Source organism: Podarcis pityusensis (genome assembly GCF_964106645.2).
Source record: "Podarcis pityusensis genome assembly, chromosome: 16".
Classification (NCBI taxonomy): Eukaryota; Metazoa; Chordata; class Lepidosauria; order Squamata; family Lacertidae; genus Podarcis; species Podarcis pityusensis.
This window is the reverse complement of record NC_138041.1, coordinates 2658162-2670173: the sequence shown is the minus strand read 5'-3', so window position 1 is coordinate 2670173 and position 12012 is coordinate 2658162. Positions and strand designations below refer to the sequence as shown.

Sequence of the window (12012 nt, the reverse complement as noted above, 5' to 3'; positions counted from 1 at the left end):
TTCCAATGGCCAATAGGTCATTTTGCAAGGGAAGATGTGGGACAGAATATTATTATTTTTTTGTAAACAATGCAATCACTCGCGTCTCACAGGGGCGGGGGCTATCAGGGGCTACTGGCCATGACACCTATGATCAGCCTCCCCTATTGGAGTCACATTTGACTCTCAATCCCAGTTTTGAGGAAGCCCAAGCGGGGAATCTGGTGGTTGTCCTCTGAGGCTCGGATGGAACCTCCAGGTCCAGCGGCAGTCTATCCACACTCCTGGGTCCTGAGGGGCATTTGCCCACTGTTCGGAACAGGATGCCAGATCACGCGGCCCTATCTGATGTCTTTATTGCCTGATACAGAGGGAAGAGGGCAGTGCTGTTTTCTTTAAAAGAAGAGGTGCCAAAGTCACCACGAACAATTCCCTCCTTCTTTTGGAGTGGCAATGCCACACACCTGAGAGGGGCCGGAACTGAGTTCCGGTGAGTTCCCCCGGAAAACAAAAAGCGCTGGAAGAGAGAATATAACATTCCCTCCCACCCAAAAAAAAACAAAAAACACCCCCACACATTGGACACAGCCTGATCCCAACAGATTGAGGAAATAATCCATGACACTTGTGAGATTCTCCAGGAGGTGAAGGCAAAGAATAACCACCGCCGGTTTGGTTGGGGGGGGGAATATAACTGCAAATCACTCTCACCGAAAAAGCAACAGAACAAATCTGATTTTTGCAAAGCATAGTGGAAAACCATGGAAATTTTAAGGGGAGTGGTTTTTTTTTGGGGGGGGGGGACAGCAGCAGAAGAGGACATGCACTGGTGCTCCACGATCTCGAAGTGATAGCAAAAGGGTTAGAAACCCCTCTGGCTAGCCCCCCCCCCCCAATTTTTGGGAAAGCTGAGTCCCCACAGTGATACTCTCTAAATAGGGTTGCTTAAAAGTGGGTGGGAAAAGAGCCCTACTTTGCGGACCCCCCCCCCCCCTTATTTCTGCCAGATATCGCCGTCCTCACCGGAGTCACTGAAGCCCCTCGCTGAGACGCAACCACCCCTTTCTCCACCCACCCAAATAGCCCCCTCCCAACTTAATTCTCTTTTGATACCCCCCTCCCTGGAATAACTATGCCTTTCCCTAAATAACCCTCCTGCCTCTGGATCGCGGAGGGTGGGTGTGTCCAACTCCAACCCCCCCCCTCCCTGAGCCACCCACTTTTCCGAACTGGATACCCACTTGACAAACTTACCTCGCCTCGGAATCCACCTCGCGTTCACCCCGCCTCCCCCCTCTCCGTCTTTGACGACCCCCTTTTCACTTTTTGTCCCTCCCATCGGGGAAGGAAACAGCTTTCCTTCTCTCCATCCCAACACCGGAAAAAGCCCCGCGCCCCCTCCCTTTGGGGGTCTTCTGCTCCCCACCGCCTGGATCCCAGCGGGGCAGAGCGCGTCTCCAGGACGCACCAGGGCGCACAGGGGCGCACTCTCGGGCAGCGTTGCGCGCTTACCTCTGGCGGCGGCGGCGGCGGCTTCTCTACCGCGCTTGGCTCCCGCGGGGCTGCCGAGGCTGGCGTTGAAGTCCATGGAGCCGGCGCGGAGTTTGCGCCGCCCTGCGCCTCTCCAGCTGGCTCCGGCCGCGGAAAGAGCGCGCAGCCGCCGGCGCTCCGGGAGGACCCTGCTGGGCTGACTTGGCTAGAGGCAGACGCGGCTCCGGCGGAGCAGGGGAGAGCAGTGGCGCTCCGAACCGGCGGCGGCGCGCTTGCACCGGCCGCGCGCGGCCGCCAGGGGCGCACCGACGCGGCCCGGCTCCTCCCCGCGCGGCCTGCCTGCGCAACAGGCGGCAATTAAACCGGTTCAGCTTCCCCGCCCGGACCGCGGCACTCTCCCGGCTGGAAAATCACGCGACGGGCCCTGCGCTTTCTGCCTCTCTGCCTAACCAAACTCTCGCCAACAAACACCTCCCGCCTGGGCAGCAGGCAGAAGTTCGTCTGGTCAAGCTTACCCGCCCTGATTAATGCTCCCCCTCCCCCACTCGCCAGCGCCGCGTTGGAAAAGATTCGTCACCCGTATATATTTTTTTCTTCTCCCCTGCCTGTGCTTAACTAAACTCTCGTCCCCCGTGCAACAGGCAGCAATTAGACTGGTCAAGCGTCCCCTCTCTGATTAATGCTCCTCCCTCCTCGTTGGAAAAGATTTGTCACCCGTAGACTTTTCGCCTATGCTTAACCAGACACTCGCTCCCTTCACCCCGTGCAACAGGCAGCAATTAAACCGGTCGAGCGTTCCCTCTCTGATTAATGCTCCCCCCTTGGGAAAAAATAATCTATTAATTTTCTGCTTGCGTCACTCAAACCGCCGCTTGAAGTTTTTTTAAATGTTTAACAACTGGAAAACTGGCTGTCGTTAAACTGGTGAAGCTTTCCTAACCACCTTGGGTCGGGGAAACGGACGCACAGCACCTGTTGCATTCCTGTCTGCTTCGTGGCGCTTGTTTTGTGCCAGGTGTTCCATAGTTATTGTTGTTATTCTTAGGGAGAGGGTTATGTTAGCGGCCCCTCTCTTACAAGGCGTCTGAAGCTTTTAATAACTGCGGCAACAGGTTTTAATTAAACAGGTGAATCAGAAAGTGTCACAAGTTGGATTTTTGTGTGTCCCGCAAACGCTTGCTCTGCCGCAGCTCTAAAGCTTAGATACTTAAGAACTGCACAATGGGCTGTCATTAAACAGGTAAAGCTTCCTCTTATCCTTCTCCCAAACTTGAAGAAACCTCACTTGTTGCTCTACCGCCTTTATCTTGGCAAGGAAGGTCCCCCCCCCTCATAAGACACCTGTGCCTTTAAGCACTGAACAGTAATCCCACACTAAAAATATATATCTAGGGGGGCATTACCTGTTGAATTTCTGTCTGCCGCATTCCCTATTCTGACCCTTTGCCATTAAACCAACGAAGCTTTTCCCTAAACAACATCACCAGTTGCATTTCTGCTGGCCACGCAACCAGCTCGCCCCACCCTCGGCCCCTCCCTGCCTCGTTATATAAGACTGCCACCCCGCCCCGATGAGGCCTCTATCCCTACCAACATCGCAGCAAGGCCATAATTAAACAGGTGAAGCTTTTCCTGCAACTAGCACCTCACCTACTTGGAAGAAAAGACACTGCCAGCTGTTTTTCTGCCTCTCGGGCGGCCCTACCCCACCTGTTGGATAGCAAAGAGCTTTATCTGCTCGCTCCGCTCCGCATGCAAACATTAAATATCAGGCCTGCCAGCTGTCCCAGCTAGGCCGGCTCTTTTGCGTTTAACACCCGCGTAATAGCTTGCACATCAGACAGAAACTCAACAGGTGGTGTGTCCCCCTGAAAAACGGAATCAGTGTTTTTAACGTGCATTTGCCAAACTATTTCCTACACGCTTTGGAGGAAGGGAAAAAATCACGCCCCCCTTCCCATAATAGACTCCCCTGCAAATTAACTGGGGTGATGTCTGCAAAATAAATAAATAAAATGATTTCCTATTCGTAAAAGTTTTTATACGGACATTAAATCCCGTATATACAATCTCCCCCTCTATTGGATTGTGTAGGTTGCTATTATATCTAGTTTATAAACAGAGCAGAGGCATTTTCATAGGCATTTGTTAAAACAATCTTTTTATAGAATTGCAGCGTATTACATTTTGGGGGCAAAGTTTCGGATAGGAATCATTTTGCGAAGAAATGAAGGAAAGCCACACAGCCCCAGCCCGTATTTTCCCCCAAAGTGACCACACTCTCGTCTCCTGCTCACTGAAATGTCCCACGGCAGGCAGAAATCCAACTGGTGCTGTTCTTCGACATCCCTACCCTGAAAACGTACTTTCCACTAGAAACCTGCAACCTTTTATTTTCTTTTTTTCTTTGTGAGGCTGTGGTGGGTTTAGCTACTGCCGGACAGGCAGAAAGACAACTGGTGCAGTTGTCTGGGTATGAAACGCCGCCTGCCCCTGCAGTATTTTTTGATGTGTTCTGCAGATGTCTGCTTCCTTAAACGCCTTCTTTGACAGGCAGAAGTACAACAAAAGCAGTTTTCTAGGCATACAGATCTCACATCCTCACAAAGAATTGCCCAGCGGTTGCCATTCTCCTCCTCTTGTTTATGCGTAACAGTTGCATAGCTGGCAGAAATGCAACTGGTACAGCGCCCTGCGCACGCAGTTCCCGCTCCTGTCCCCCAGCCCCACAATTTCTCCCCATCTGGTCTTTGGCTGCCTCTCCCATCCCCAATTCCTCAAACCCCTCGGCACTTTAACGGGGGAGGCAGGAATTCAACTGGTAGAGCTCCACCACCCCACCCTCCATACCAAAACATTTGCAGGGGGCGCCACCTTTCCCTGCGGCATCTTCCTATAATTGCTGCATTAACGGGCAGGGGGGAAAAGCAGAGGTTGAATCTGTCAGGGATTCTTCCAGTTGTGATCACTGCATACTCGTGGGTTGGAGTAGATGACCTTTGGGGCACCCCTTCCCATTCTGTTATCCGACCAACGTCCCGTTCTGGCCGCCCGCTCGCCTTCCTCTGACAGCTGGCTCAACAGGCAGCGATACAACCGGTGCAGCTCCCCTGTGAGGCACGGGAACCCTAACCCTACGAAATAACCTCCCTCTTTTTTTTGGCATTTGGGTTTCTCGGCACATCTCATTCCTTGACAGGCAGAAACACAACCGGTACAGCTCCCCTGTGAGGCACGGGGACCCTAACCCTACGAAATAACCCCACCCTCTTTTTTGCATTTGTGTTCCCTTTTCTCGGCACATCTCATTCCTTGACAGGCAGAAACACAACCGGTGCAGCTCCCCACGAGCGCGCAACCCCACTGGCCAACCATTTCCCAGCGGATGCCACTTGCAATCCCCCTTCGCGGCCGAACTGCCTCCCCCTCTTTAACATCTGCCTTGACAGGCCGAAATCCAACCGGGGCAGCATGCCCAAACCCACGGCTTTTGGCCCTTTTCCACTAAAAAGGAGACACAGAGATAGAGCCCGGCTGGTACCCAGCGGCTCCGACCAGCAGCACTCGATTAGCCGGGGCTGGGCTTTGCTCTGCCACATTACACAACGAGCTCTTGCTCCGTGTCATTCCAGCCCGGGCGCTGGATCGGGGCCAGCAGCGCCTCGCCAAACTCCGCGCGGTAAACACAGCCGCGCAGGCAGCCACGCCGAGGCCGCGTGACTCGCCCTGTCCATCATCCCCCGCCGCCCCGCCCACCCCTTCCCCACCCGTCACGTGGAGCCGGGCATGGGCGTCCGGAGGCTTGCTTCCTTTTTATTTTATTTTATTTTATTTATTTTTTCATTTCAAAACTCCTCCTCCTCTCTCTCTTATAAGGCTCGTAGTTTCTGGAACGTTTTGCATTTCATATGCAATTGAAAGAATCCCACTCGTTCCATCTTTTCAAAACACTCAAGTTCATATGGTTGCTTTGCATTTAAAGAATCCCCTCTCCCTGTTGTCAAGCGTTTAAAATGTCCCGAATTTATATTTGATTTTTGCATTGAGAAGAATCTCCTCCTCCTGTTGCCCGTTGTTTAAAATCCCGCCCCCCAACTTTATATTCCCAATTTAAAAGACTTTTCTCCTGTCACTGTTGCAAGAATGGCTCCCTTTTTTTGCGGGAAGACCAATGCTTTTCATCTGTTTTGTTTTCTTTCTTTTTTTTTGCATTTAGAAAACTCGCCTTTTTCCTGGTCGGGAAGAAAGATCCGCAGGAAAAACCACACCAAGACAGTTGAGAGCTCTGTATTAAAGTGGCAGTGGGAGCTGCACCAGTAGTATTTCTGCCTGCCATGGCTTGCTCCCAGGTTAGGACTGCAGCCTTTGCCTTTTTCATGAGGGCCTTACCCTGAACTGGACACTTCTTGCATAAGCTCTACCTACTAGGCCAGCCTTCCCTAAACCTCACCTCCACTGCATGCTGGTCTGCAAACTTAAAGCAGAATCAGACAGACCTGCTTCAAAAATTATTATTGAATAATTATTCAATTATATTATTATAACACTTTATTTGCTGGTTGATTATAAAAGCAAGAAACAATTACCAAACCCTCTAACCAGGCTTCCTCATCCTCGGCCCTCCAGATGTTTTGGGACTACAACTCCCATGATCCCTAGCTAGCAGGACCAGTGGTCAGGGATGCTGGGAATTGTAGTCTCAAAACATCTGGAGGGCCGAGGTTGAGGAAGCTGTTTACAAAAATATAAAATAATAAGGCATTGAGCTTTTCTCTCTCTTGCAGTTAAAGAAGCAAACTCTAAACAGCTGCGCCGCAGGCAGAAGTTCAACTGGTGCAGCACTGAGAAGAAATGTGGAAATTTGCCGCTTGGTTTAAATAGCAAAAGGCTTGGCAAATATATGGAGGAGATTGGTCAGTAGCTGTCAGAGGCTACTTCCACTGTTGCATGGCTACTGGCCAAAATGGCTATGTTTATTTAGTGCAGCTTCTCAGTCCAACCAGATGTTTCTGGCAACTACAGCTCTCTCTTTCTCTCTCTCTCTCCTTCCCTCCCTCCCTCCCTCCTTCCTTCCTTCCTTCCTTCCTTCCTTCCTTCCTTCCTTCCATCCATCCATCTCTCTCTCTCCTTCCTTCCTTCCTTCCTTCCTTCCTTTCCATCTCTCTCTCTCTCTCTCTCCCTCTCCTCCCACCTTTGGCCTGATCCACCAGGGCTTCTTCTGATCCTCTTATGGAGCCTCCAGGTCCAGGAGCAATCTATCTAGATTGCTTGCTTCTTTAGATTGCATTGCAATCTAATCAAAATCTCAAACAGGAATGGAAACTTGTAGAAGAATACATGACCAAAAGATGCTCCAACAAGAACATATTGATATGTATAGACTGATATCACAAAGTCAAGCTAAGCTAAACTAAGCTAAGCCGGAAGAAATATCAACAACCTCAGATATGCAGATGACACAACCTTGATGGCAGAAAGTGAGGAGGAATTAAAGAACCTTTTAATGAGGGTGAAAGAGGAGAGCGCAAAATATGGTCTGAAGCTCAACATCAAAAAACGAAGATCATGGCCACTGGTCCCATCACCTCCTGGCAAATAGAAGGGGAAGAAATGGAGGCAGTGAGAGATTTTACTTTCTTGGGCTCCATGATCACTGCAGATGGTGACAGCAGCCACAAAATTAAAAGACACCTGCTTCTTGGGAGAAAAGCAATGAAAAACCTAGACAGCATCTTAAAAAGCAGAAACATCACCTTGCCAACAAAGGTCCGTATAGTTAAAGCTATGGTTTCCCCAGTAGTGACGTATGGAAGTGAGAGCTGGACCATAAAGAAGGCTGATCGCCGAAGAATGGATGCTTTTGAATTCTGGTGCTGGAGGAGACTCTTGAGAGTCCCATGGACTGCAAGAAGATCCAACCTCTCCATTCTGAAGGAAATCAACCCTGAGTGCTCACTGGAAGGACAGATCCTGAAGCTGAGGCTCCAATACTTTGGCCACCTCATGAGAAGAGAAGACTCCCTGGAAAAGACCCTGATGTTGGGAAAGATGGAGGGCACAAGGAGAAGGGGACGACAGAGGACGAGATGGTGGGACAGTGTTCTCGAAGCTACCAGCATGAGGGAGGCAGTGGAAGACAGGAGTGTCTGGCATGCTCTGGTCCAGGGGGTCACAAAGAGTTGGGCACAACTAATCAGCTAAACAACAACAACAAAAGCTAAGCAGGTATATAAGATTGAATGTTTAATTATTAAGATACAAAATTACAATCTCAATAATAAAGTTACAAAATAATAACAAGGTGGAGGGAAGACACAGGGCAAGGAATAAGAAATGGATAAATGTTGGTACATAATGAAATGTGAATTTACGAATATAATGTACATGTATCAATATGTAAAGATTCCGTATATGTATTGCAACATTAATAATAAATAAATAAAGTGCAAAAAAATAATAATTCCTAGGTTCTTATGGAAGCCCTGCCAGATGGGCGGGGTAGAAATAATAAATAATAAATTATTATTATTATTATTATTATTATTATTATTATTATTATTAGGCCCCTGTGCCAACAGAATGCCAGACTCTTGGCCAGCCAGCCTGTTCCTTATGTTCTTAATGTAATGTTCCTTATGTAATTATTCCTTTGCTGCTTTTAAATACCCATGATTAGAGCAAGGTGTGATCATACAAAGGCGAGGACCTTAAAGCATCTAACCACAACCTCCGTGATCCGAGGCAGTCTACCTGTGAACGCCAAGCGGAAACTCTTATTATAAAACACCTATTTGAGAGACTGAGATCAGGCACTAGGGGGCAGTACAGAGGCCATCAAATATGTCAGGATTTTATTTGGGGGGGATATGCACCTCTAAATAGCCCCCTGCCCCAACCAGGGAAGGATGGGGAAATTGATGTTCAATAAGTGCTAATGGGAAAGTGAGCTCATTTATTTTCTATCCAAGGGAGAACTCCGTCGGTAGAGTATGATTAATGTCAGGGTTGTGGGTTTGAGTTCTACGCTGGGCAAAAGTTTCCTGCATTGTGGTCCCTTCCAATTCTACAGTTCTATTTATTGCATTTGCGGCTTGTAGCCTTGCAAGGCACACCCTCAAGTGCCAGGGTGGTGTAGTGGCTAGGACCAAGGAGAGACCAGGGTTCGAATCCTGACTCGGCCACATGAACAGGGCTGCATTAAGCAAAATAAGTCTGGGTTTTTAGGGAGAACCACAGAAATTTCCACTGGCGGATTTTTAACGTTAATGGTCCCAAATGGCTCAGCTGAGCATTCGGTTTTTTAGTCAAAGTGTATCAAAAATCCCCACTCCGCACAATTCTGCAGCAAGGCCAGCCGGTTGCCGTATCTCTGCTAAGCACAGAAGCCGATGCGTTACGTAAGATTTGTTTTGAAGATCTGATCAAAGACTTTGCCATCAGAAAAAGTAGGAGGAACTGATGGAACTCCTATTTGGGGACTTCCCTGGCTTTTTTCTGGCCCACGTAGGACCAGTCTGGATAGTTATCCTTGGTGAAGACTTGACGTTTTTATCCTCAAAAAAGTTTTTGAGCTTCTGCTGAAATGAGGCTGCATTTTAATGTTGTATTTTAATCTTGTTTTTTTTAAAGTCGTATTTCAATCAATTGTTTTATATCTGGTGTTAGCTGCCCTGAGCCCGGTCTTGGCTGGGGAGCGCAGGGTATAAATATATTTTTTTTATTATTATTTTCATGTATAAATAAAGTGGAAGTATACAAAACTAAAACACCACTTCCCATCTTACAGTAGGTTTTTTCTTTCATTTCGGAAAAAAACAACAACATTTTATTTTACGTTTTATTTTTGTTTCTGTTTTGAATTAGATAAATGTGGGGGCACCAACATCTTTTGAAGCCCTCGAAAGGTCTTGATGGGGACGCAGGTGGCGCTGTGGGTTAAACCACAGAGCCTAGGACTTGCCGATCAGAAGGTCGGCGGTTTGAATCCCCGCGACGGGGTGAGCTCCCGTTGCTCGGTCCCTGCTCCTGCCCACCTAGCAGTTCGAAAGCACGTCAAAGTGCAAGTAGATAAATAGGTACCACTCCGGCGGGAAGGTAAATGGTGTTTCCGTGCGCTGCTCCGGTTCGCCAGAAACGGCTTAGTCCTTTTGGCCACATGACCCAGAAGCTGTACGCCGGCTCCCTCGGCCAATAAAGCGAGATGAGCGCCACAGCCCCACGACTGGACCTAATGGTCAGGGGTCCCTTTACCTTTACCTAATGGTCTTGATCCAGCCCTGTGCATGAAATGCATTGGGTGTGTGACCTTGGGGGCCAGTCAAAATCCCCCTCAGCCTCAACTACCTTGCAAGGTCGTTGTGAGGATTAAAAGTCACCTTCAGCTCTTTGGAGGGGGGGGGGGAAGAGTTAGGCCATAAATGCATAAATTGGGCGACATCCCCATTAAAAATTCCCAACCCCTTTCTCCTATGGGACACACCCAGTTGCTTGACCCAGGGATAATTACTGTTTACCGGGATGACTTTCGGAGACACATGGCTCCACACCTGGGGCTGCACGTGGACAGTGACGCTCAGTGGCTAGAGCACAGGGCGCGGCTGGGCTGAGGGGCCCGATCCTGCCCACCGCCCCCGGGCTTCGCCTTCCCTCCACTGCTTCTGGCTCCCTGACAATGCCAGGTGTTGCTGAGCCTTCAAAAACAACTCGCCCGGGCAGGATGCCACCTTCGCTCCTTCTCATCGCCAGAAGGGCTCTGGCGGTGCTTCTCTCTCCTCGCCAACGATATGCGGACGGGGAGCGACGCAGTTTCACAGGTGCAGCTTTTACCAGCACAACCGTATCACAAGTGCAGTTTGGCCAACGCCGTATCTGTTAAGGGCTGGCTGACGCAATGTGTGGGGCTGAGAGGCAGGGAAGTTCCCAGATTAGGAAGCCTCTTGGCCCATCTCGTTCAGTAATGTCTGCACGGACCGGCAGCTGCTCTCCAGGGTGCCTTGCCCAGCCCTGCGTGGAGCATAGCTGTCAACTTTCAGATTTGAAAATAAGGGAATAGCAGCCTCAAAAATAAGGGACCAGCAGCCTCACCTATCCAGGGGACAGTCTATGGGATATCTAACAATCTGGGATAGCAGCGGGAAGCAGCGGGAAACGGTGCTGGAATAAGGGAATTTCCCACAAAAAAGGGAAGGTTGACAGCTATGGCGTGTAGACACCAGGAATCAAAGTGGGGGATTTCTGCCTGCAGAGCAGGAGTGTAGCCGCTGAAATCAGCCTTTCTCTGAATTGTCCGGAATCGGCCTTATCCTCATTGTGTTCATGTTGGTTCTTTATGGAAGGACCATAGCTCAGTGCTAGAGGATCTGTGTTTCATGCAGAAGGTTAAAGTAAACTGCAACTAATCCAGAATGTGGCTGCCAGACTGGTGAGACTGGGAGCAGCCGCCGAGACAACATAACACCGGTCTTGAAAGACCTACACTGGCTCCCAGTACATTTCTGAGCACAATTCAAAGTGTTGGTGCTGACCTTGAAAGCCCTTAAACCAGGCATAGGCAAACTCGGCCCTCCAGATGTTTTGGGACTACAACTCCCATCATCCCTAGTTAACAGGACCAGTGGTCAGGGATGATGGGAGTTGTAGTCCCAAAACATCTGGAGGGCCGGGTTTGCCTATGCCTGCCCTAAACAGCCTCTGCCCAGTAGACCTGAAGGAGCATCTCCACCCCCATCATTCTGCCCATACCCCAACGTCCAGATCTGAGGGCCTTCTGGTGAGAGCCAGTGTGGTGTAGTGGTTAAGAGCGGTAGTCTCATAATCTGGGGAACCAGGTTCGCGTCTCCGCTCCTCCACATGCAGCTGCTGGGTGACCTTGGGCCAGTCACACTTCTTTGAAGTCTCTCAGCCCCACTCACCTCACAGAGTGTTTGTTGTGGGGGAGGAAGGGAAAGGAGAATGTGAGCCGCTTTGAGACTCCTGAAGGGGAGTGAAAGGCGGGATATCAAATCCAAACTCCTCTTCTTCTTCTTCTTCTTCTTCTTCTTCTTCTTCTTCTTCTTCTTCTTCTGGTGGTTCCCTCCCTGCGAGAAGTGAGGTTACAGGGAACCAGGCAGAGGGCCTTCTCGGTGGTGGCACCCGCCCTGTGGAACGCCCTCCCATCAGATGTCAAGGAAATAAACAACTATCTGACTTTTAGAAGGCATCTGAAGGCAGCCCTTCAGAGCAACAATGCCCACTGGTGGTTTCTGAGATCTTGTGGTCTCCCAAGGCTCTCTTGAGGACCGGAAACTTGATTCTCTTTTTAAAGTGGTTTGGAGCAGGGGATGTTGTGCCTGGTTCTGAAACCTTCATGGATGGGGAACTGTTTCAGAATTGGTGCAGCTCTGCTGATTCAATCTCCATTCATTCACAGATACACGCGATACCCCATGTTCCCTTTCGAAGCGCATTAATGATCACTCACGCAGCCCACTGCCCTTCAGTTAATGTGTCTTTCTCGTTACTACCCCAAATTAATGCCATTCTCCCCTTAAGATATCACTATGC

At 49.6% G+C, this 12012-nt stretch overlaps 1 protein-coding gene across 2 annotated transcripts in view; it reads right to left on the bottom strand.

Moving 5' to 3' along the window:
• Positions 1–2922, bottom strand: part of RORC (RAR related orphan receptor C) — a 90202-nt gene extending 87280 nt beyond the window's left edge. Inside the window, exon 1 of one of the 2 annotated variants that reach the window (XM_080986030.1) lies at positions 2874–2922. Coding sequence is in view for 1 of the 2 variants with exons in the window: in XM_080986029.1 (XP_080842155.1) it covers positions 1492–1567 (76 nt within the window). In the remaining variant the exon portion in view is untranslated. Of the gene's footprint in view, positions 1–1491; positions 1683–2873 lie in introns of those variants that run through there. The other variant, XM_080986029.1, reaches the window with a different exon arrangement.
• Between the last annotated feature and the right edge of the window lie 9090 nt (positions 2923–12012).